This window comes from Kogia breviceps, chromosome 18, assembly GCF_026419965.1.
Source record: "Kogia breviceps isolate mKogBre1 chromosome 18, mKogBre1 haplotype 1, whole genome shotgun sequence".
NCBI lineage: Eukaryota > Metazoa > Chordata > Mammalia > Artiodactyla > Physeteridae > Kogia > Kogia breviceps.
The window spans coordinates 12,823,789-12,846,318 of NC_081327.1; the positions used below are offsets into that span (position 1 = coordinate 12,823,789).

Consider the following 22,530-nt stretch of genomic DNA (forward strand, 5'->3'; position numbering starts at 1 on the left):
TGGGGGTTGGAAACGGGTTTGAGTAAGGCCTAGAGGGAATACTGAAGACTTCGAATTTTATTCTAAGTGTGAAAGAAGGGACTTCCCTGGTGGTGCAGTGGTTAAGACTGTGCTCCCAATGCAGGGGACCCAGGTTTGATCCCTGGTCAGGGAACTAGATCTCCGATGTATGCTGCAACTAAGAATTCTCATGTCACCACTAAAGAGCCCTCGAGCTGCAACTAAGCAGCACGCCTGCTGCAACTAAGAACCAGAGCAACCAAATAAATAAATAAATAAATTTTTTTTAAAGTGTGAAAGAAGCCACTGGAGGTTTTGAGCCAGAGCGCATTGTGATGCCAGCTGTTTTAAATAGAAATGGACTGTCCAGGGGGGGAGCAAAAGGGGAGCAGTACCAGGATGGAGGCTGTGAAGGGAGAAGAGTGGGTGGATTCTGGATCTATTTTGTGAATGTGGAGATAACCGCATTTGCTGATGGGTTTGGGGGTGTGTGTGAAAATGAAGAGTCAAGGATGACTGATTGCACTTAGAACAAAATCCATTTTCTTTATAATGGCCTACAAGGCCCTACATGATCTGGATCCTTGCTGTCTCCCTAATATTTTCTCCCTCCCCGCCTCCCCCGCCTCACTCTGCTCGTTACACCAGCTTTCCCACTGATCTTTGAACTTGCCAAGCTTTTCCTCCTTCCCCTCCCATTGCATGGTGGCAGCTTCTTGGGTCTCAGCTCAAATGTCACCTCCTCAGAGCAGCCACTTTCTTTATAATACTTATCACTCTCTAAAATGATCCGTTTATTTGTTTGTTTATCATCTTTTTTCCTCCACTAAAAAGTCAGCTCCTTGAGGGCAGCAACTTTGCCTGTTGGTCACACTGTATCTCCAGTGTCCAGAAGAGTGCTGGGCACATAGCAGGCACTTAATAAATGAACAAAGGCATTGATTAACCCCTGTGCTTGTTTACAGACTGGCTTACACAGAAGACACACACAGACAAGTAGGCAAAGGCAAGAGTACACGACAGACCCTGGGGTCATCCACACACCCAGGGGAGACCCAGAAGCCAGGGACCACCTTCTCCTGCGCGCCCGCGGTGCCTGGAGGATGGAGAGCCCGAGCTGGGGATGGAGCACCCCCAGGGAGGGGAAAGGATGCTTTGGGGCGATCCCAGCCCCGCCCTGTATCCCCAGTAGCCAATGGGCGTGCGGTCCTCCCGACGCCCCCTGGGACGTGTAGTCCGGACAGGGGCGCCCTCGGGCGCCGCCGAGCGCCCCTAGACTCCACGTCCCGTCGTGCGCCGGGAGGTGAGGGGATTGGCCGAGCCCCGCCCCCTGCCCGCCCCGCTCCGCTCGCGCCGCAGCCCCAAGAATGAATGAAATCGTAGCGCGCTGGGCGGCAGAGCGGGCGGCGCAGGCCGGGCTGGGCCCGCGCGCGGCGGCAGCGGCGCCCCGGGCCGGAGGCGGCCCAGCCGAGCGGGCCATGGCCACCGCCATTCAGAACCCGCTCAAGTCGTGAGTGTCCCCGCCGTCCACGTCCCTCCATCCCGCCCCCTACCCGAACCCTTCCCCCGCCCTCGCTGGGGAGGGGGACGCCGTGGGCGGATGGCAGTTGAATGTGGGGCCCCAGCTTGCCCCCCCTCCCCTGGGGTCCCGCCACCCCCTGTCGCCCCCTGGGGCTGGGGTCGGGAGCCCCTCGGGGGTCGCGGGGGCGCCTCTTCTTTGTCGCTGTCAGTGAAGGAATGTAGCGCGAGCTGGGGGGTGGCGGAGGCCGTTTCCCCACCCAGAGTGGGGGTAGGGGCTTCCCTCTCCTCCTCCTCCCTCTCTCCTCCTCTGAGTCTCTGGGGGCGCCGGGCCTGCCCCTGCATGGGGCTGGGAGTACGTACGCCTAAGTCCAGACCTCAGTCTCCGGGGTCTCCACCACCCTTTCCCCTCATCAAGGCATCTTTCTCTCTTTCCCCTCCTCTATCTCGGGGACCTCGGTCCGCGCGGCCGCAGGGTGGGAGCTTAGACGTCGGGGGTCCCCGATTAGATCCCTGCTGTTTTCCTTCCCGGGTCTTCAGGACCTAAAGCCCCGACGCCCCGTTCAGCTTAGACCGTGGGATCCCTCCCTCTCTCCTCCCGTACACATCTAGCGAGAGCATCTCTCATCCCCTTGGGGACTAGATGCCTCGGGAGAAGGTGCTGAGAGCGCCCTCAGCCTCTGGGGATTCCCTCCCTTTCTCCCTGTCCGCGTCCCTCCTCCGAGTGTTAGCTTCCTCCCGGGCCCAGCGGTTCGGATCCTGGACGCCTGGGTTCAAACCTAGCTCTCTTCCAGCCCTCAGCTCTCCTAGACATCCCTCGCTCTCTCCACCTCTCTTCCTCCCTCTCTTTCCATCTCTCTCGCTCCCTCCTCGGGATCCCGAACTCCTGGGTCCCAGCGCTCCCCACCCCCCTTCCCCAGGCGGTGACAGCGGGCTGGGAGTGACAGGCGCGCGGCCGCTCCCGCTCTCCCTCCCGGGTTGGCGTGCGCGGCAATCCCCTCCCCCTCCTCCCCGGCCTGGTGGGGAGGAGGCGGAGGGCGAACGCCCGCGGCGCCGCACAAAGGGGCCTGGGCGACCTCCCCCACCCTTCCCCCAACCCCTGGCACCCGCCACCTTGACCTTGAGCAACTTGTGCAGGGGGGTGGAGGTGGGGGGAGGGGCCCGGGGGCGCCCCCCATCCCCCGCCCCCGCCCTCCAGAAAGGCTGTGCCAGGTGGCCGGACCAAAGGCGCCCAGTAGCTTCTGGTTTCAGGTGGAGGGGTGGGGGGGGGGGAGTTGGGAGATGAGGGGGCCGGACCTTACAGGCACGCGCCTACAAGTGTGGCTTTGCGGTGGGCAAAGGGGGCTTGGAGGGCGTGTACGGGGCTGGGGTCAGTGTGAAATGGTGTGTAACGGTGACACTTCTGCTTCCCTCTCACTCTAAGTCTTCCACACAGACTTGTCTCCCCTATGAGGGACACCCTCAAAGTGGCTGGGACGGGGTTCCTGTGCAGGTTGGTGGATCTGTAGGTATCCAGACATCCTCACTCTGTCCCCGGCCCAGACCTCTTGGAGGAGGTATGGGGCAGCCATTGCAGGGACCTGAAGGCCAGAGTAAGCTTGGGGGTGGGAGTGCCCCACCCTTCTTTGCTCTCACCTTCCTAGGGGTCTGCAGGGGTGAGGGCAGGGACTGGCTCCTGAGAGAATGCGAGTCAAATCCCCTTGGGAGTGGGAGGTGGAGGGTGCAGCTCTCAGTTCTGACTGCCTGCATCATTCAAACCCCATCTTGAGCACTAATTTCCTGCCCCCCCGCCCCGCCCTGAGCCTCAGTGTTACCACCTGTGAATTGGGGAATCATAACAGCTCTTATTACCTCATGGTGCTGCTGTGATGTTTGTAAAGCACTTGGTACTGAGCCTGACACTGAATGTAGTGGTTATTATTGGTAGTATCAATATTGATTTCATTTGTGGTCCAGTTTCCACACAGGGCACTGGGGGGTGGGGACAGGAGGATTGTTTGGGCAGCGGAGCTCAAGTGTGGGAGAGGGGTCTCTGAAGGTGACTAGGGGTAAGGAAGGGAAGGGAGACCCCTCTCCAAATGTCAGCTGTGGGTCAAATTGTGCTGGTGGACAAGGGCGTCCAGGGAAGTGATGGAGTGTTCTACACTCAGGCTCCAAGCTGACCAAAACTGATGCAAAGGTTCTGGGGTGGGGCAGGAGTGAGCAGGGTGTCTGAGGCTAGAGGTGTGGGGAGAAAGTGTTAAGGGCATATTGGAAGATCTGTGAGGGTGGTGGGAGGTGAGAGAGGAAGGTGGCGAGGGCACTCTGAGCTGAGCTGGCCGGTTGGGAGGAGCGGGGCAGGGCTTACCCTGGCTGAGATATGGGGTGGCCACTGTAGGGACCTGGAGGCCAGAGTGAGTGTGGAGACTTACTCCCCTTGCCATCTGCTCTAGGCCAGATGTGAAGCAGAGACCCACTCCCTGCTGTTTGGGTTTGGGAAGGGGGAGGTCAAGGCCTTACCTGGGGGAGATGGGGAAGAGCCTGTAGAAGGGGTCTAAGACTAGAGGTATGTGTGTGTATGTGTCCGTGTGTGTGTGTCCAGAAGTGACCATGAGTGTGGAAGACCCTGAGGGGGTCTCTCTCACCAGGGGGTAGGTGGGGGTGTCAAATGACAAAAGAGGAGGTGAAGGCTCTTATGCCTCTTCTGTCTGCTGGAGAGCCCCCTGGTGGAGAAGGACATTGGTGGGCGTTTTCATCCATGCAAGGGCTCAGACTTGAACACGAACTTTGGATGGGGGCTGGGGGGTGGGGGTGGGGTGTTCCAGGTGTGTGTGCGTGGGACTTGGTGATTGTTGTGACTCAGTAGGTCAGCTCCCTCTCTGGGCTTCCCTTAGGGCAGAGTCAGTGTGGGTGACAGTGGGAGAAAGGAGGTGACAACTTGGGTACAGACATCTGGGTGAGTGAATCCTCTTAGTCCCACCTTCAAACAGCCACCAGGAGCTGAGGGCATGTGACTTCACTTCCTCATGTGGAAAATGGAGGTAATGATAATATCACCCCGGAGGGTCAGGATGAGGATCAAGTGAGTTAATCTCTGTTAAAGAACTGCGCCTGGCACATGGTGGCTACTCAGTATATTTCTATTCAGCAAATATTTATTAAGCATCTCTTATGTGCCCAGCATTATTCTGTCTAATAATGGTTAGCTATCACCATTTTACATCTTAGTACATATCAGGTCCTCTTTGTGGAAAGAATGAATTTATTGAACACCTACTACTTGCCAGGTACCTTTTAAAACAGTTTACCCATGCTTACTCATTTAATCCTCACAATAATCCAGTGAACCATCATCTGCATTTTACAGATGAGGAAACTGAGGCCAGAAAGGTTAAGTCATTTGCCCAAGGTCACATGGCCACCAAGTGGCAGAGTCAGGATTTGAACCCAGGAGGTGTGGCTATATCTCCTAACTAGCACAGCTGCTGTCAGGCCTGGGAAGGGGTTGAGTAGGGCGGGGTCCCTGTGAGAGAGACAGCTCCTAGGGGGACCGGAGAGGGTTCTTCCGAGCTAGGAGGGACTAGGGGGAGGGGGCGGTGTCAGTGAGCCACGCGTTGGTGGGACGTTCGTGTGGGCACCTGTAAGGTGTCTCTAAGTCTCCTGGCACTGAAGTGTTTGTGTGAGTGTAAATGTATGTGAGTCTGTGCGAAGGTGTGGGAGAGGGAGTGTGCGTGAGTCTGCGTGGGACGCTGTGAGTATACGTGTGAATGTGTGTGTAAGCTGCCGCGTGTGGGTGTGTGCGAGTCCAGGTGTGCATGGGTGAGTGTAGGCCCATGTGTGAGACTCAAGAGGTGTGCATGAGTGAGCGCGCGGGAGTGGCTGTGCGTGCCTCCGGCCCCACCTCTGACCCGCTTCTCTGCGGGGTCCCGCCAGCCTCGGGCGGGGAACTACCACTCCCGGCATGGCCCGGGTGGGCCCACCCCGCCACCCCGATTGGCTGTGATCCCGGTGCTCCCGCCCCCCGGGAATGAATGGATGGGCGGCCTCAGCGCCCGCCCGAGCGCTGGGAGGACCGGCCCGGCGGGGACCTGCTGGGGGCAGGACCCTGGGAGCAAGATGGCCACGGTCATCCCCGGCCCCCTGAGGTGCTGCGGGCCGGCGGGAGGCAGGGGAGGGCGCGCGAGCGGGTCTGCGCGGGCGTGTGTGTGTGTGTGTGCGGCGGCTGGGGGTGGGGCCGATGGGGTGTCTGGGGGGCTGTCACAGCGGGCCGGGCTGCGCGGGGTTGCGAATGTGTGTGACTGTGGGTCTCTGGCAAGAGCCGTGTCCGACGCGCTGCTCCTGGAGGAGCGCGGAGTATGGGGAACTCGGAGCCCTATTGGAGCCCTCTTCGGGAAAGGGGGTCATGTCCCGCCCTGCGACCCCCGGGGTTGGGGAGAGGGTGAAATGGCCTGGGGGCCCAGGGGCCTTGGTAAACTTGAGTGAAGCCCACACTACCTTTGTCTTGGGTTGTGGAGTGTGTGTCACTTGTTCGGGTTCTGGGTTTTTTTTGGATATGTGTGTGGATATGTATTTAATTTCTTTCACATTCTACACTAGGTGTCTTTGGATATTTTGGTCTTTGAGTGTGTGCACATATCCTTTGAAACTCTGCATCATTTATGTTCTGTGTCTTTAGATATGTAGGTATGCATGTATTTATGTGCAAATTTTTGTGTGACTATGGGTGGATTTGTCTGTTTCTATGTTGTGTATGTGTGTATCTTTGTGTGTTTGAGTATGTGGTATTTTAGATGTTGGTTTCTATATTGTGTATCTTCGTGAATCTGTGTGTGTATCCTGTGTGAATCTGTGTGATTTCTTTGTATAGTGTATCTGGATTGTGTATGTGTGTGTGTGTGTGATTTGTGTTGTGTCTTTGGATATGTGTGTAAGTGCATATGCGGGTAGTTTGTTTTTAACATTTGTGTATCTGTGTGTGTCTTTGGATGGATGAGTAAGTGGATGTGTCTGTGTGTGGTGTGTCATCTGTTTGCATGTTGTGTGTCTTTGTGTGGGTGATTGTTTATGTTGTGTGTCTTTGGATATGTGATATATATTTGTGCATGTATATGTGTGTGATCTGTCTGCTTCTACACTATGGGACTTGAGATACTTGTGTTTTTCAGTAGATATTTGTGTGAGCACATATGTGAGATGTGTCTGTTTCTCCTTTGTGAGTCTTGGGATATGTCTGTCTTTGTGTGTGAATCCTGTGTGACTATGTGCGATTTGTTTGTGTTGTGTATTTGGATATGTGCCTGTATGGATGGGTCCCGGTGTATTTTTATCTGTTTCTACACTGTGTGTATCCACTCCTTGGCTCAAGGCCTGCTTGAGTCCCGGGTTGGGGGCTCCTGGGTCCAGGAGCGACGACAGCGCGGGGAGAGGTGAGGTTGGAGGAGTCGGCCCACCCATTCCCCACGGGCGGGCTGGGGGAGGGGTGCCAGGCGACCCGGTGCGCCTGCCCTTGCTGACAGCCGCCCGCCCGCCCACCCGCCCCTCGCAGCCTAGGCGAGGACTTCTACCGAGAAGCCATCGAGCACTGCCGCAGCTACAACGCGCGCCTGTGCGCCGAGCGCAGCCTGCGCCTGCCGTTCCTCGACTCGCAGACCGGCGTGGCCCAGAACAACTGCTACATCTGGATGGAGAAGACCCACCGCGGCCCCGGTACGGCTGGGAGGTTGGGGGTGGGGCGGGGCGGTGGCTTCGCGGCCGCGTTCTTACCGCCCTTCTCACTCCAGGTTTGGCCCCGGGACAGATTTACACGTACCCCGCCCGCTGTTGGAGAAAGAAACGGAGACTCAACATCCTGGAAGACCCCAGACTCCGGCCCTGCGAGTACAAGATTGGTGGGTGGAGCTCCGTCCTGTGCCTTCGGTGGCCCCCATGGGTGCCCACAGCACGCGCTGATAAGTGTGTGGTGATGGCGGTGTGCGTCTGAGCATTCGCCTTTATTTCCCTCCTAGCCAGTGTCTGAGTGGCTGGCTGTGTCTGCCGTTGTGTGTCTGGGTGTCGTCCAGAGATTCTCCAGTTTTCCCTGAGTGACTGAGCTTTGGACTGTATCTTATCCTACTTGGGCCCAGGCGTATTTCCGGACAGAGTGGTATCTGTTATGTGTGTCCAGGTGTATCCAGTCTTTGTATCTCTTCCCTTGTGAGCTGGGATGTATCAGAGTATCTGACTGTATTGCTTCCTGTGGATGTCTGAGTGTGTCTGGATGTATCAGAGTGTCAGGTTGTAACTCCTTCCCTTTGTAATAGAGTGTATCTCAGTGTCTGTGTCTTTTTTCAGGTGTTTCCAAGTGTATTAGGAGGTTTGTTTCCTCTTGTGTGTGGCTGGTCTACCAGAGTGTCCGGCGGTTCCTGATGTGGGTGTATCAGGGGGTCCGGCTCTCTCTTCCTTTGAGCGCCAGATGCTTTGGAATGTCTGGGAGAATCTCTTCCCTGAGTGTCTGTCTGGTGTGTTAGATGTGTTTCTGCACGTGTGTGCTGCTCCATGAGTGTCTGGTTTGATCACTTCTTGAATGTGTCCAGTACTATTAGAGTCACTGGCTGTTTCTCTTCCCCTGTCCAGGTATATCCAAGGATCTGTGTGGGTCCAGGTGTATTGGAGGGACTGTCTCTATCTCCTGTGTGTATGTGTATCCACCTGAGTGACTCTCTCTAGGTGTGTCTCTATCTCCTCTAAGTACATTCAGGTGTTTGGTAGGGTCTGGCCGTGTCTTCCCCATGTGGTCTGGGTATATCTGAGTGTCTGGGTGTATCTCTTCCTTTGTGTGTCTGGCTGTCTCAGATGACCTGTATGTATCTCCCCTGTGTATGTCCATGTGTGTCCTGTTTGAGTGTCTGCTCTCTCCAGGTGTGAAGGTCTGGGTGGGGTCTCCTACATGTATGTATGTAGTTATATGGGAGGGTCTGGCCATGTCTCCCCTTGAGTGTGTCCAAGTGGCTCTGAGGGTCTGGCTGTGTCTTCCCCGGAGTCTGGGAATCCTTGGAAAGGAAGTATGGAAGTATTGTTGGAAGGGTGTATGGTTGAATCTTTGAGTCTATTGCTGGTTGAGTGTGGGAAAGCCTCTTCCCTCTAGCAAAGAGCATGATTCTCCAATCTGGGCAGTTTGAGGAGTCCTCCAGGGACAAGTTCTCCACTTGACACCCTCCTCCCTTGTCCCCAGACTGTGAGGCGCCATTGAAGAAGGAGGGCGGCCTCCCAGAAGGGCCGGTCCTTGAGGCTCTACTGTGTGCTGAGACAGGGGAGAAGAAGATAGAGCTGAAGGAGGAGGAGACCATTATGGACTGCCAGGTAGGATCCCCCCAACCCCCCGCCAGGGGCCACAGCTGCCCTCTCATCCCTATCTCCTGCCCCAGCCCATCCTGTTCCTGCTCTGAAATCTCCCCTGGCTCCCTAGGGCCTTTGGGCATCCTAAGTCTCTATTCTTCCACGCGTCATCTCTTTTTTGGAAGACCTCCTGACTTGCCCTGACACCCCCAGTCTCCGGTCCGCCCAGAGCCACCCCACCCACAAAGCAGAACAATACCCCATTTTCTTAACTCCAATCTCCCTTCTCCTGGTGCCCAGAAACAGCAGCTGCTGGAGTTTCCACATGATCTTGAAGTGGAAGACTTGGAGGATGACATTCCCAGGAGGAAGAACAGGGCCAAAGGAAAGGTATCACTCCAAAGTTTCTCTCCATCACTCCTCCGCCCAGTGCAGATCCCATTTATTGAGTATGTACAATGTTCAGACTCTGCCCCAGTTTGACCTCATTTAATCCCCAGAGCAGCCTGAAGGGATAGGGGATTTTTATACCCATTTTACAGATGAGGAAATCGAGGCTTGGGTCTATTAAACCATTTGCAAAACAGAGATTGTACAGTGGGTTAGAACTAGCTTCATACCTGTGTCACGGATGAGGAAACTGGACCTTGGAGAGATCAAGGGAGTTACTCAAGGCCCACAGCTAGGAAGTGGCAGAGCTGCGATTTGACTTTCAGGCCCAAATGATGAAACTTCTTTTAGTTCGCTCCCTTTCTTGGCCCCTCACTCATGACTTTTCCCCTAGGCATATGGCATCGGGGGTCTCCGGAAACGCCAGGACACCGCTTCCCTGGAGGACCGAGACAAGCCGTATGTCTGTGATAGTGAGTCTTTCTGAAGAGGGGGGAAGAGAGAGAGAGTGGGGCCCAGAGACCTCTCCCCTCCTGGCCCCGTCCCTTCTGTTCTGGACCCTGGTTGGGGGATGCTCAGGCCTCTGGCAGAGGGTGGAGGTGTGATCCTGGAGGCCAGGGCAGAGGCGGGCTGGGAGGGCTGACCGGCCCTTCCTGCTCACTCTCCAGTCTGTGGGAAACGGTATAAGAACCGGCCAGGGCTCAGCTACCACTACACCCACACCCACCTGGCTGAGGAGGAGGGGGAGGAGAACGCCGAACGCCACGCCCTGCCCTTCCACCGGAAAAACAACCATAAACGTGAGCAGGCGGGCAGGGCGTGGGGTGGTGAGGGGCCCTGGGAGTGGGGACTAAGGAGCTGGGAGGGAGGGGGCACATTAGACATTTCTGGAAAATCTCCAGCTCAGCGGTCCCCTCCCCCCACCAACCATGGGGGATGCTGGCTCTGAGGTTGCCATGGCAACCAACCATCTCTCCCTCGCTCCTGGCCGGGCGTAATATTTCTGGGTCTGATTTATTGTTTCAATTAGAGCTTGGGGAGGGGGGGTGATAGATGACTCCCCTCCCTCCCTGCCTCCCTTCCTCCCTTCTCTGCTAAGCTTTGGCCTAGGGGCAGGGTCCGTGGCCTGGGAACCCTTGGCGACCACCCATGCCAATTTGGTGCCAACCCTGACAGCTGAGGGATGGGGGAAGGCTTGGGGGTAGGCTCTGCCAGTGGAAAAACCATCTTTCCACCCACCCCTCGGTGGGAGAGGGAAGCCTCTTCATCCCATCCCCACTACACACCGAGGCACCTCTGTGTTCAGAATTTTCCTTCCGAATGTCTGTTTCCATACCAGATCTCAGCCAGTGGTGTCCACCTAATTTTTCTTTAGTCGGGGCTTAGTTGGGCGGGGGTGCTGTCTGGTAGAAGTCTGTATGGGCGGGGAAGCAGGGGGCTCTTCTAAAGCTGCATCTGCCAAGTTTTTGCCTAATTAAGAGGATGTATCAGTTGTCCTCAAAGAGTTGGGGGGACCCTGATGAGAATTATTTGGGCTCCCCCAACTCTCTTTTGCTATTGGCCACAGCTTGGGGTGGCTGCTCCCTCTCCCCACCTCCTCCATACCTGGAGAAGGGGTCCACCCCTGGGGCTGAGGCTGGGGGCAGGGTGGAGCCTTGCCTATGGTGAGAGCCCCTCTTTCTGTCCCCCCATCCCCAGAGTTTTACAAAGAATTGGCCTGGGTCCCTGAGGCACAGAGGAAACACACAGGTAGGGACGCCTCCCTTGGCCCCTACTTCTGCAGCAGCCTTTGACTGAGTGTCCCTGCCTGCCCATGCCAACCCTTGCCTGCTCTCTTTCAGCCAAGAAGGCGCCTGATGGCACTGTCATCCCCAACGGCTACTGTGACTTCTGCCTGGGTGGTTCCAAGAAGACGGGGTGTCCCGAGGACCTCATCTCCTGTGCCGACTGTGGGCGATCAGGTGATGCCCCCACCTGAGGTTTCTGGGGGCCGCGGTGGAGAGGACTCCAGGAGTCCAGATCTGGAGGAGAGAAGGCAGAGGAGTGAGAGGACTGGTGCAGGGGATGCAGAGCATCCCAGGGGCACTGAGGATAAACAGCCGACTCAACTGCTGAGGATTGTGGGAAACTGAGCGGGGTCAGGGAGGCTCTGGGAACAATGGGATGTGGCGTGGGTAGTGGGCTGTGATAGCGAGTAATGGACTGCCACTGCCTGGGTGCTGCGGATCACAGAGGGCACTTGCCATTGCCATGGAGTTGCGGCTAATAGACTGTGGTTTCCCAAGGTGGACTTGTGGGTAATAGACGGTGGTTGCCTCAGCAGGTGGCTAATGAATTGTGGTTGTCATGGTATTATGGGTAGTGAAATATGGTTGTCATGGCGATTGGGTGTAGTGGAAGGTGGTTGTCGTGGCCTGGGGTAGTGGCTGCGCACCTGTGCTGGGGTGGTGGGTTGACCAGTGGGTTAGCACCCTGCACAGTCATGTTGGTAACAGTGTGGTTGCTGGGGCATCGTGTGTAATGGGCTTGGGTTGCAGGGAACCAGGGTGTGGGGAGGCGGTCGCCATGGCATCGTGGCTGGGAGACTGTGGTTGCCACGTACTGCGGTTAATGGAATGGAACCGGTTGGCCATTCTGCTGTGGGTAATGGAATGTGGCTGCCTCAGCACGGTGGTTAACAGAACGTGGCTGCCCCGGTGCTGTGGGTGGTAGAAAGTGGTTGCCACAGCACCGTGGGTAATGGAATGCGGTTGCCATGGTGTCCTGGGGAGCAGAGTGTGGTTGCCATGGTGGCTGGGTAGGAGACTGGTGGCCAGGGCAGCGTTGCCTGCGGGACAGGCTCTGGGCACTGTGGGCTGGGTGGGGTCGGGCTGTGGGCCTTGTGAGCTAGGGATGGGGGCTGAGCCGTTGCTTCCCCGGGGGTCAGCAGCCACCAGGGGCACGATGACCCCTAACTGCATCCCTGCCCCTTGGCCCCCAGGACACCCCTCGTGTTTACAGTTCACGGTGAACATGACGGCAGCCGTGCGGACCTACCGCTGGCAGTGCATCGAGTGCAAGTCCTGCAGCCTGTGTGGCACCTCGGAGAACGACGTGAGTGCCCACGTGCCCCCTTCCCCGGGACATGCCCCCAGGCGGCCTCCTTTCCCTGGAGCTCCCTCCCTGGTGAACACCAGTAACCTGTATTATGATTACTGTTAGTGTCCATTAATTGAGCCCGGCACTTAATACTCTTCCCTCTCTGACTCCTTCCAACTGCCCTGAGGTAGGTGATCTTGTTCCCACTTCACAGAGAAGAAACCGAGCTCAGAGAGGGGACTAGACTTGCCCAAGGTCACCCAGCCAGGAAAATGGTACGGCTGGGACCTGAACCCACGTCCATGGCTTCCAGACCATCTCCGTGTCATTTTAAGTGTTCCACAGAATCCTATAGAACCTAAACTACAAACTGCAAACTGACAGTCCTCAGGGGTGTTTTGCTCCTCGCCCAGCAGGGTTTTGCAAAGATGACCTTCACAGAGCCCTTTGTCTTGCAAGGGACTGCCTCCCCCAGCCCCTTTGACCTGGCCCCTGCCCCCGCCCCCCACCCCGGTTTCTGGTGCCCGTGCCCCCAGGGTGCCAGCTGGGCGGGTCTCACCTCCCAGGACCAGCTGCTGTTTTGTGACGACTGCGATCGGGGTTACCACATGTACTGCCTGAGTCCCCCTATGGCGGAGCCCCCGGAAGGTGAGAGAAGAGGAGGGCCCGACCTGGGGGTGGGGTGTTGGACACTGGTCTTCCTGCTGTCCGCTGGGTGGGACGGGGTTGGGGCAGCCCTGCCCAGACCTGGGCCTAACTTCCTGTCCTCTGGCCGCGCCACACAGGGAGCTGGAGTTGTCACCTCTGTCTTCGGCACCTGAAAGAGAAGGCCTCTGCTTACATCACCCTCACCTAGGCCTGGCTCTGGCTCACCTGGACCTCTGGGGTGATGCTTGCCTACCTGCCTCTTGGAGCTCCTCCAGTCTCTCCCCATCCTTAATGCCCCACAGTGGAAGGGGCTGGGGGGCGGGGGGAGCCTGAGAGGGGGCTGGGCCACCCCCTCCCCTCTGTGCAAGTGGAATGTTTGCCCTGCGGGTTGGTGGGCCCAACAGGGTCCTCTGCCCTCCTCCCTCCTGCCTCACCCCTTCGCAAATGGGCACCAGGGGCTTCTGCTCCCCTCAAAGCCATACCCCGCCTCTGGGCGGGCACGAGGGGTGGTGGATGCCAGCTGGGGGCACGGACAAAGCCTTTTTCTAAAGAAAAAGTCAAAAAGTTTAAAAAAAAAAGAAATTAATATATAACAAAGAGTCCTATAAGGTCTGGCTGGGTGGAGGGGGCACTGCTGAGCGCATCTACTGGGCACCAGTCTCCGCCAGTTTCCTGCCTGGCGGCTCCTCCCCCCCAGTCCCTGGAGTTGCAGCTCTCCCACCTCCCCACCCAAGGTGGGCACCATTCCCTCCTTGTGCCCAGGGCAGGTGGGTGTGGTGTCCACCCCCCGCCCTCTCTTGGTGCCCACTGTGGATACTGCATGATGTGAACCACGGTTTTGAACTCCGTTCCTGCTCCCTCCCCGAGAGCCCCACCCCAGCCCACTCCGTGCCTGCCTTGGCAAGGCGGGCCCCTGCCCAGCGCCTGCTGGAATGAGAAGCACAGACTCTGCAACGGACTAGATTTTCCTCCTCCCCCCGCCCCAATTCCCTACCGGCCAGGCCGGGCTGCCCCCTGCCACCCTCGCTGGCCATTTTCGGGTCGCGAGGGGGCGTGGTTGTTTCTTGTGGTTGTGTGTGTTTGTTGTTCGGGTTTAAAAAAAAAAGGGAAATTGAGACTGCAAGTGGGGGAGGTGGTGGGTTTGGGGGGGTCTCCCCCAATCCAGGCGTGTCCCCCCTTGTAAACGAGTCTCCTTTATTGCCTGCCTCTGCTGTGAATTAACTTGTTCCGTGTATTAAACTGGGCCTGACCCCTCTGCCCACGTCGTCTGCCTCATTCTCCAGGCTGGTTTGGGGCGTCACCAAAAAGGGGAGATGGGGCCTCACTGGGGGAGAAGCAACCGAGGTTAACAGCTGGAGCTGGCCCTACGTCCATCTCCCTCCAGCTCCCCTCTGCACCCCGCCTTTCTTTGGCTTTGTCCCAGCTCCTCCCTGCCTCGCTGGAAAGGAGAAGGGGGGGGGATGGGGTGGAGGGGGCTCCCACCCAGCCAGCTGTGGTTGCCCTGGCAACGGACTGCTGCAGCTGCAACGGGGAAGCAGTGAGGAGGGAGGCGGGAAGCTGGGGACTGGGGGAAGGGAAGGGATGGAAAGATGAAGACTGGGGGCCGGCCCCTCCCCTCGGGGCTGTGGTAGGCATCAGGGGTGCCAGGGGCGCCTCATCCTACACCCAGACATCACCTGGAGCTCCCTATCCCGACATGGGGCAAAGAACAGAGGGGAATGGGATCTATAGATCCAGGGACATTAGGAGGAAGACAGATTTGGGTGAGGTGAGGTGAGGAGTGAGAACCAGGACACAAGAACAGTGAGGAGAGAGACAGATAGGAATCACACATATAGAGAGAATAAGAGCAGGAGGGGGAAGACGTAGACCTGGAGAGAGATGTAGATGAAGAGGGCCAGAGGAATTATGGTGGAAGAGGACAGAAGAGATGATTTAGTGGGAGAGAGGCAATAATAGTAATAAAAAACAGCAGACACATGGGGAGAGACAGAGGAGGAAGTACAGGGATCTGGAGAGAGAAGCAGAAGAGATTCCATGTGGGGAGGCAGGGAACCAGGGCACGTAAAATAGGAGAGCGGAAGAGAGAATAAGAGGGGAGAGGCACATTTGGGGAGAGAGATGAAGTTAGGACCCAGCACAGGGGAAGTCCTAGGACAATGACACAGAGATGAGATTTCAGGGGAGAGGACACAAAGAATTTAGGGAGACAATAGAAAAATCTGGAGAGAGCCAAAAGCAGGAAGGGATTCAGAGCCTGGGTGAGGGGAGAGCCAGAGGCGGGGTGGGAGGCAGAGGAGACTGGGGGAGGGTCGAGGAGGGCGCCCGGGCCAGCGAGAGGGGGACAGGCAGAGGAAGTGGAAAACTGGGGCAAGATGGGGAAGGGACGAGCAGGGCACAGTTCAGGCGAGAGCGCAGGCTGGCGTGTGCGAGTTGTGGGGTGTTGGAAGTTGGTGTGTGTCACAGGCGCCAGGAGAGGATGTGAGAACAGCTTGTTCCGCCGTTTCCGTGCTGGAGGGGGGAGGGCAGCATGGGTTGAGGATGGGGCCTCAGGGAGGGCGGAGACAGGGAGAGTGTCTGGAACACTCTAGAATTTTTAGGAGATGTGGAAATAGCTGGTCCACCTCCTCTGGAAAAAGGATATATACCCATTTTGGAAAAAGACTTTTTGTGTGTGTGTGGGGCGGGTGTGTGTGTGAGGGAGAGTCTAGGTTACAGAAGCGTCAGGTTTGAGCTCGGAAACAGTAAACTCCATCACAGGTAAATGGCTAGGTGGGCCAGAAAGCCCCAGCTGTGGGGCCAGCCCTGTCAAGAGGGAGGGGCTGCTTCTCCGATCCAGGTGGAGCTGGACCTAGACTTCCCACCAGAGGCGGGACCTTGGGATTCTCACATGAAACTTCGAGATTTGGAAAATAAGTTTGACCCTGATCCCTGGGTCAAACTGCGAAAGTGTTTCGCCAGGGCAGCTGCAGATCCGGGGCCAGGTGTTGAAGACCGCTCCCAGCTAGGAGAACCCCTAGGCCCTGGGGCTGAGGTCCCCGGCTGTGTTGGTGTCTTTCCAAGAGACCTGCACCTCTCCCCGAGCCCCCGGGGTCTGGAAGCAGGGGCTGCTCTTCACTCCAAACCACCGACTAGCTGGCTGGTAGAGGGAGGCCTACTCCCACCAAGGGCGGGTGTGGTGCCAATAAGCCAGCACCGCAGGGTGTGGCCGGGGGCGACAGCCCTGCTCAAGGAGGCAGGGGCCCCTCAGTTCGGAGTCTTGCTGCAGAGGACAGAGTTACCAAGCCCAAAATCCAGCTTTCTTTCTGTACCATCTCCAGATTTTAAAAAGTTGATCATTAATTTTTAAACCAACACAACTCCATGGGCCGGGTCTGGCTTTTAGGCCTCAAGTATATGAGCTCTGTGGTAAAACCTCCCTCTTTTTAACTTAAGAATTTCTTACATTCGGGGGAACTCCCCGCGGTCCAGTGGTTAGGACTCCGTGCTCTCACTAAATTTCTTACGTTCTGAGTGTTGGATTTCCGTCACTTGGGTTTCAAGAAAAAGAGAATGGTGCTCCCTGGTTCTTAGGGGTGTGTGCGTGCATGGGGGTGATGGCGTTTGGGACAAGGGGGACAGGAGGAGGGGGCTGACGCTGGATCACACCCGCTTCTCAGGGAGTCCAGGCAGCTGCTCAGCTAGCGAACACACAAGCCACTTCTATGAAACATTTATTTCCTTTAAAACCTCCAGAAACATGCCAGAAAAATCTCAAGACAGGGATGGGGCTGGGGGGTGGGGGGAGATAATAAAGAATAAAAAAATCCAAACGAAACAAATCAACATATGAAAAAAAAAAAAAAGAAAAAAACCCTGCTGCTATCTTCAGCCATCAGAACACCAAACTCAAATTAAATAGATGTGCTTTGCCGAGATCCTTTGGAAATAACAGACAACAAAACCCCAAATCATAATTTACACTTGTCGATGTACATGATTAGGTCCCCCAAATGATTCAAATGATCTGAAGGTATGAGGAGACAACTTAAAAAAAACCAAACAAACAAAAATGGGTGGGGGAGGGGTGAGCCCCAGGTTAGGGTCTGAGGAAAGGGTGGGGTGGTAAGTGGTCCTGGAGAACCCTCCCCAAAAGGGACCCGGGAAGAGGGGCAGAGACATCACAGTAGCTGGCCAGGGCTGAGGACCCGGCAGGCCCCCCTCGCAAACCACAGGTGAGGGAGAGGAGATGGCAGACCTGAGGGCCTTTCTCGCGGGACTGCAGTGCTGCCCAGCGGCCAGAGGTTGATGGCAGGGAGGCACGACGAGGGTCCTTTTCTCTTGCTCCTTCGACGTCTGTGTCCTGTGTGGTCGGTCCCCAGAGCCTCCTTCCCTGAGGTTTCTGGCCCCAGAGAGGGGGCGGCGGGGTCTCTGGACAGGACTGGACCGCCCGGTGCTGGCCCCCGGCTGGAGCGTGCTGCTCTCAGCTGGGCCCCTGGCCCGCCTGCCCACCTTGCCTTCGTCCCCAGCCCACGGGGGGCGCGCCGTGATCCTCAGCTTGAGGTTGGTGGAATCCACAGACTGTGGCCGTACAGGCTTGTTCTGGCGCAACTCCACATGAAAAAATAAATATATATATATATATATATTTTTGTTTGTTTGTTTGTTTTTAAAGGAAGAAAAGAAACTGTTTCCTGGGTGAACAGCGTAGTACCACACCGGCCCGGCTGCCTGGCCGGCTGCCCCTTATTGCCTTGAGAGAACCAGCGTCTTGTGGGGTTCGCACAGCAAGGCGCTCCCCGGGGAGCACAGTGACTGGTGTCCGACAACGACGTTGCTGCTGCTACTGCGGGCCTACGAGATGGGCCGAGGGGCTTTGCAAAGGGAAACGAAAGTGGAGAGGAGAGGGAGGCTGCCTCCCTCTGGCCCGGACCTGACGGCTCCGTGGAGCCCCTCCTGGTGCCCGGGAGGGGCCGGGGCTGACGCAGCTGGGGAGGAGGAGGGGTGGGCTGTGCCGGCTCCGACGCTGGGCCTGGCCGGGTCAGCAGCTCGCAGGCAGAGGGGCCCAGGTGCCGTGGCCTCTGGCAGTCAAGGGACTGGTAGACAAAGATTGGAGAAATGGTCCCAAGCGTGCAAATACCTTCCCCCTCAAAGAAGTTAACTCTGGATGCTGGGGTTTCCTCGCTCCACCCTGGGACCCCCCAAGAAAATAAATGAAACTCTAAGAAAGTGCTCCTGGTTGCTTTTTGGAGGACAGGGTAGGGAGGGGGCAATGTCCATGCTTTCTGGAGCCAGTGCACCAGGGACCAAGAGCCCTGGCCCGCTTCCACGCCGGCCTGCACCTCTCTGGGCGTGAGGGGAGAGCTAGCTGGTTTCCCGCCGTGATTTCTCAGGCAGGGGTCTTGGCCCCATAAGCCCAGACGCTGCTGTACGTGGTGAAGAAACCTGGTTTGGGGATTCCTGGAGCTGTGGGGTTTGGAGACTCACTCCTGCCCTCCACCCCCTTCCTACAGCTTCCAATGGCTTGGTCCTAGGAAGAGGCTGGATGCGGATGGCAGGATGGGACCCTGGGGGCAGTGTGGGCGTGGCCCAGCCCCCAGGAACCTCAGATGGCGGCTCAGAGGAAGGCCAGAGACCACGTCGCCCTCTGGGGCTCGAGGGCCAGGAGCGGACGCCAGCTCACAGCCCCAAGAGGCCTCCCTCAGGTCCCACTGCCACCCCGAGTGTCTGTGTCCACGGGAGGGCGGTGGGGTCCTGGCTGCATAGCCCGGTCACACCAGCAACCAGAAGCCGGGCTGAAGGAGAGGAGAGCAGGAGCCCCTGGTCTGCCCAGGCGGAGTGGGGGGGGTGGCAGCCTCTCCACCTCAGAGTTCCTTCTTTTCCCTGCAGAAGATCTCGGCGAACTTGCGTAGCTGCTCGCTGGCGGCCTGGGACTCCTCCTGCAACCGCTGGTTGTTCTGCCTCAGGCTTGCCACCTCCGACTGCAGCACGGCCTTGTCCTGCTTCTCCTGCGGGGGCGGGGGCTGGCATCAGCGGGCGCACCTTGAACGGCTCCCCGGGGCCTGCGAGCCCTGCTCGGCCGTGGTTTAGAGCCAGGCTGCCAGGGTTCAAATCCCAGCTCTGCTTCTCAACAGCTGAGCAACCTTGGGCAAGTCTGGGCCCCAGTTTCCTCCGCTCTCAAAGGGGCAGTTGAGAGGTCTCCCTGAGGTCGCATATGTTGAGCTCTTAGAACACAGCCTGATGTGCAGTAACTGACAAAGTCACTGTAATGAGAAGCACCTCATTCCACCCTCACAGCCACCCAAGGGTTGGCGACTGTTGTTACCCCCATTTTCCTGGAAGAGGAGACCAGACCTCACACAGCAAGTAGGCGGCTGGGATGTGGATGCAGGGCTGCCCTTTCAGGACAGTGTAAGATGTTCTGGCAGTGACTTGCGCAAGGTCACACAGCATTAAGTGGTGGGGTGGGATTTGAACCTGGGCCCCTATGACTCCTGTGCTTGAGACTCCCAAGTTCTACTCGGCCACCTTTTGGTTTTTTACCCAAACACATGTAAAACGACAAGTGAAAGTCTCTTCCACTCTTATTTCCCCTCACTCTTCCACATCCTGGAGATAAGTACAAGGAACAATCTGGAATGTCGCCTTCTAGATATCCCCCTGACCCGTAACTGTTAAACATTTTTTTAAGTATGATGATGTTCTAGGAAACGGTTTTGCAACTTGCTTAATTTTCTGCTTGAGTTACTGGACTTCTTTTGTATGTTAGTAAATATATAGATTTCTGTTACTATTTTAATTGGCTGCAGACCATTCCGCTGCACGGGTGTCCTGTCATTTATATAACCATTCTCCTGTTGACAGACAGCTGCACTGGCTCCAATTTTTTTATCGCCAGCGGTGCAGCAGCGAACATCCTTGCTCATGGGTCTCTTTGTGCCCGTGCTTGAAATTCTGTTGGACAAGTTCCCGCAGTGAAACTGCTGGGTCGACAAGGTACGCAATTACAGTTTTGACAAATACTGTCCGATTGCCCTCCAAAAAGGCTGGGCCAATTTATTCTCCCTCCAAGAGGGTATGAGGGTTTCTCTGTGTGCTTTACCAGCCTTCCCTACTGTCACTTTTTACTCTTCACTCATGACTACATTCAAAGCTGGGTGGCCTCCCCTAGAATAGATGGGGTGTGGGTGGGGACGGGTGCCTCAGCCTCGTTGTCCCCCGCCACCCTCCGCGGGGGCCGGGAAGTGCAATGGGGAGGTGCATGCCACGTGAAGCAGCTGCTTGGCAGCCTTACCTTCTGGAGGTCTGTGTGCAGCTGTTTCAGCATCACTTCCAGTTGGTACACCTTGCCTGTCAGATCCAGGGGTGGCTCCTCACTGGAAAGACAGGGGGCAGGGTCAGGCTCTTGGCCCACAGCTGGGAGGAGCCCGGGATACAGGCTCCCTCTTGTCCCTGAGGCTCTGGGGAGTCCTTTTCTTGCTGGAGCCCCACGGGATGCCTGGAGGAGAAGGCCACGCTCCACCTGGCAAGGGCACGTCTGTGGATGTGGATGCAGGTCGTGGGAGCACCAGGCCTGCTGCGTGTGCATTCCTCCCGAGGATGGACCATGCGTGTGCTTTTGGGAGAACCCCCCCCCACATGTATGACCACCTCAGGTGGCTCAGTACAAAGAACACCCCCCCACGCCCATCCACCGAGCCCCCGGCAGGCCCGAGCATCGCGCCGGCACATGGGGCGTGTAAGTGGGCAAATGGATGGGAGAGCCTGACTGGTGGACAGGACCAGTCACGATACGGACAATAACAGCCCCCCGCTACCAAGAGCCCACCCTGTACTGTGTGAGGTCTCACCTAACAGGGCAGACAGTGGTTTCCCCACTGGACAGAGGGGAAACTCAGGCTCAGGAGGGGACTCTGCATCCAGGACCCCAGCCTGTGGCTCCCCCTCTGTGCAGATTCCCCAGGCCTGGGCCCGCCTGGCCCCTGCAGAGGAGGGCGGGCAGCTGAAAAGGCTCCACTGGGCGCTGTGGGAATGCACACACCTGGTAGGGGTGCCGGGGTCAGGGTGGGGGGCGCTTGGGCTGCAGCAGATGAGAGGGAGACGGGGGGGGCCTCCGCCCAAGAAGGGGAGAGGACTCGGCCCTCCTGCCTCTCCCACCCTTTCCTCCCTGCTGGTGCTGCATCTTGGGGAGCTGCAGCCACAAGGCGAGACAGGAGGCAGGTGGAGGGAGGTCATCAGTTCAGGGCAAAAGGCGTCCGGGAGCATGCCCGGAGGTCCCGCCATTTCCACACCCACCCTGCTCCTACCCCTGCCGTGGTGCCCCATCTGTAACCACCCAGCTCTGCTATTATAGTGGGGCCAATCTTTGGTGGAGGTTGAGTTCTAAAGCCACTGTGTGAAGCAAAAAACAAGGAGAGTCAAAACCACCCTCGAAAATCGTTTGAACTGCCCATAAAGTACAGTGCACGACTGTTGTATACAGAACCCTGCACGGTGAAGTGGGCAGATGAGTGTGAAATGCTGAAATCCACGGACATGCAAACATGCCATTTCCATCCTCTCTCCCTCTTTGTAGTTCTATTTTCTGCCAAGCTGGTGCAGTTGAATCTGCTGCACTACATGTGAGATGACACATGTGAGATGCCTGCCTCCCCGTCCTCCTCCCTCCCCCAGAAGCCTCGTGAGGGCAGGGCTTGGGCCTCCATCACCGCTGTGTCCCCAGACAGCCCAGCACAGGGCCTGCCGGGGAAGAGTGAGAGGTAAATGTCAGGGGAACACGTGCTTAATTTAGGAGCCTGCAGAGGAGGAGACCCGGGAGCAGACAGACGGGAGGCCGAAGGCCAGGAGAGGGCAGACAGAGGGGGCAGACGAGAGGCCCGGGGGCGGGGGCATACTGGGGGGGCACTACTTAGCGATTTTCCAAGTTGGCAGTGAAATAATCCTGAGTGCTGATCACAGGGCTGACCCCGCCTTGGTCCCTGCTGGGCCCCAGCACGTGGGTGAGTCCAAAGTCTGTCAGGTGAGAGGGGTGGTTGCTCCTCCAGCTACTGCCAAGGGGGTGATGGGGTGACCTGCCCGGCGGCCTCTCACCCAGCGTGGGGGAAGGGAACCTCACCTCATGGTAGGGGTAGTCCTGGGGGTTGGGGGCCCCCTCTCCAGGCTCAGGTGGCTGTGGACAGGACTGTGCGCTGGCGGGATGTCCGGGCTCAGAGCCGGGTCGTTGAGAGAGAAGAGCGAGACGGCTCTTTGCACTGCCGGGGAGAGGGGGGCGGTGGTCGGCAGGGCTCCCGGCTCCTCCTCACTCCGCCCCCCTCCCCCAGTGACCAACCCCTCCCTGGAAACTCCAGGACACTGCCAGTCACACCCCGGTGAGATCACACAGGCATGTAGGATGGATTCTTGCCAAAACACCAAACCAAATCAGGACACAAACAACAATAACCCGTCCTGATTCTGAGCAAGCCGCCGGACCCGATGACCAGCTTAGACAAAATACAAGGGACAGAGAAAGAAATTAAATTGCCGTGTGGGGAAGCGACCACCCAAATTGGGCAGAAGTGACCTGGTTTTGCCAGTAAATAAATGGTAGGGGGAAAAATGGCCAGAAGTGGATGGGGTTGACGC

General features: G+C 57.3%; 2 protein-coding genes across 12 annotated transcripts in view; one reads left to right on the forward strand and one right to left on the reverse strand.

The window, feature by feature from the left end:
* Nucleotides 1-1,427: 1,427 nt before the first annotated feature.
* DPF1 (double PHD fingers 1) lies at nucleotides 1,428-14,192 on the forward strand. 9 transcript variants are annotated; one of them, XM_059045058.2, is made up of 12 exons: nucleotides 1,428-1,510; nucleotides 7,043-7,203; nucleotides 7,278-7,385; nucleotides 8,708-8,835; nucleotides 9,112-9,201; nucleotides 9,596-9,674; nucleotides 9,870-10,001; nucleotides 10,900-10,950; nucleotides 11,043-11,162; nucleotides 12,182-12,294; nucleotides 12,816-12,927; nucleotides 13,065-14,192. In XM_059045058.2, the coding sequence occupies exons 1-12, from the start codon at nucleotides 1,479-1,481 to the stop codon at nucleotides 13,133-13,135; spliced, it is 1,197 nt and encodes a 398-aa protein (XP_058901041.1). In that variant the 5' UTR covers nucleotides 1,428-1,478; the 3' UTR covers nucleotides 13,136-14,192. The 9 variants fall into 9 exon arrangements, with proteins under 9 accessions (XP_058901041.1, XP_058901042.1, XP_066876360.1 ...); XM_059045059.2 differs by having other exon boundaries at nucleotides 12,846-12,927; XM_067020257.1 differs by having other exon boundaries at nucleotides 1,450-1,510; nucleotides 7,048-7,203.
* Nucleotides 14,193-16,627: 2,435 nt separating this feature from the next.
* The window catches only part of SIPA1L3 (signal induced proliferation associated 1 like 3), a 236,836-nt gene continuing 230,933 nt past the window's right edge, over nucleotides 16,628-22,530 (reverse strand). For all 3 annotated transcript variants that reach the window (XM_067020260.1, XM_059044984.2, XM_059044986.2), the window contains 3 exons: nucleotides 22,022-22,157; nucleotides 20,201-20,282; nucleotides 16,628-18,914 (listed from right to left, as the gene is read on the reverse strand). In XM_067020260.1, coding sequence (XP_066876361.1) covers nucleotides 18,771-18,914; nucleotides 20,201-20,282; nucleotides 22,022-22,157 — 362 coding nt within the window. In that variant the 3' untranslated portion in view covers nucleotides 16,628-18,770. The remainder of the gene's footprint in view (nucleotides 18,915-20,200; nucleotides 20,283-22,021; nucleotides 22,158-22,530) is intronic.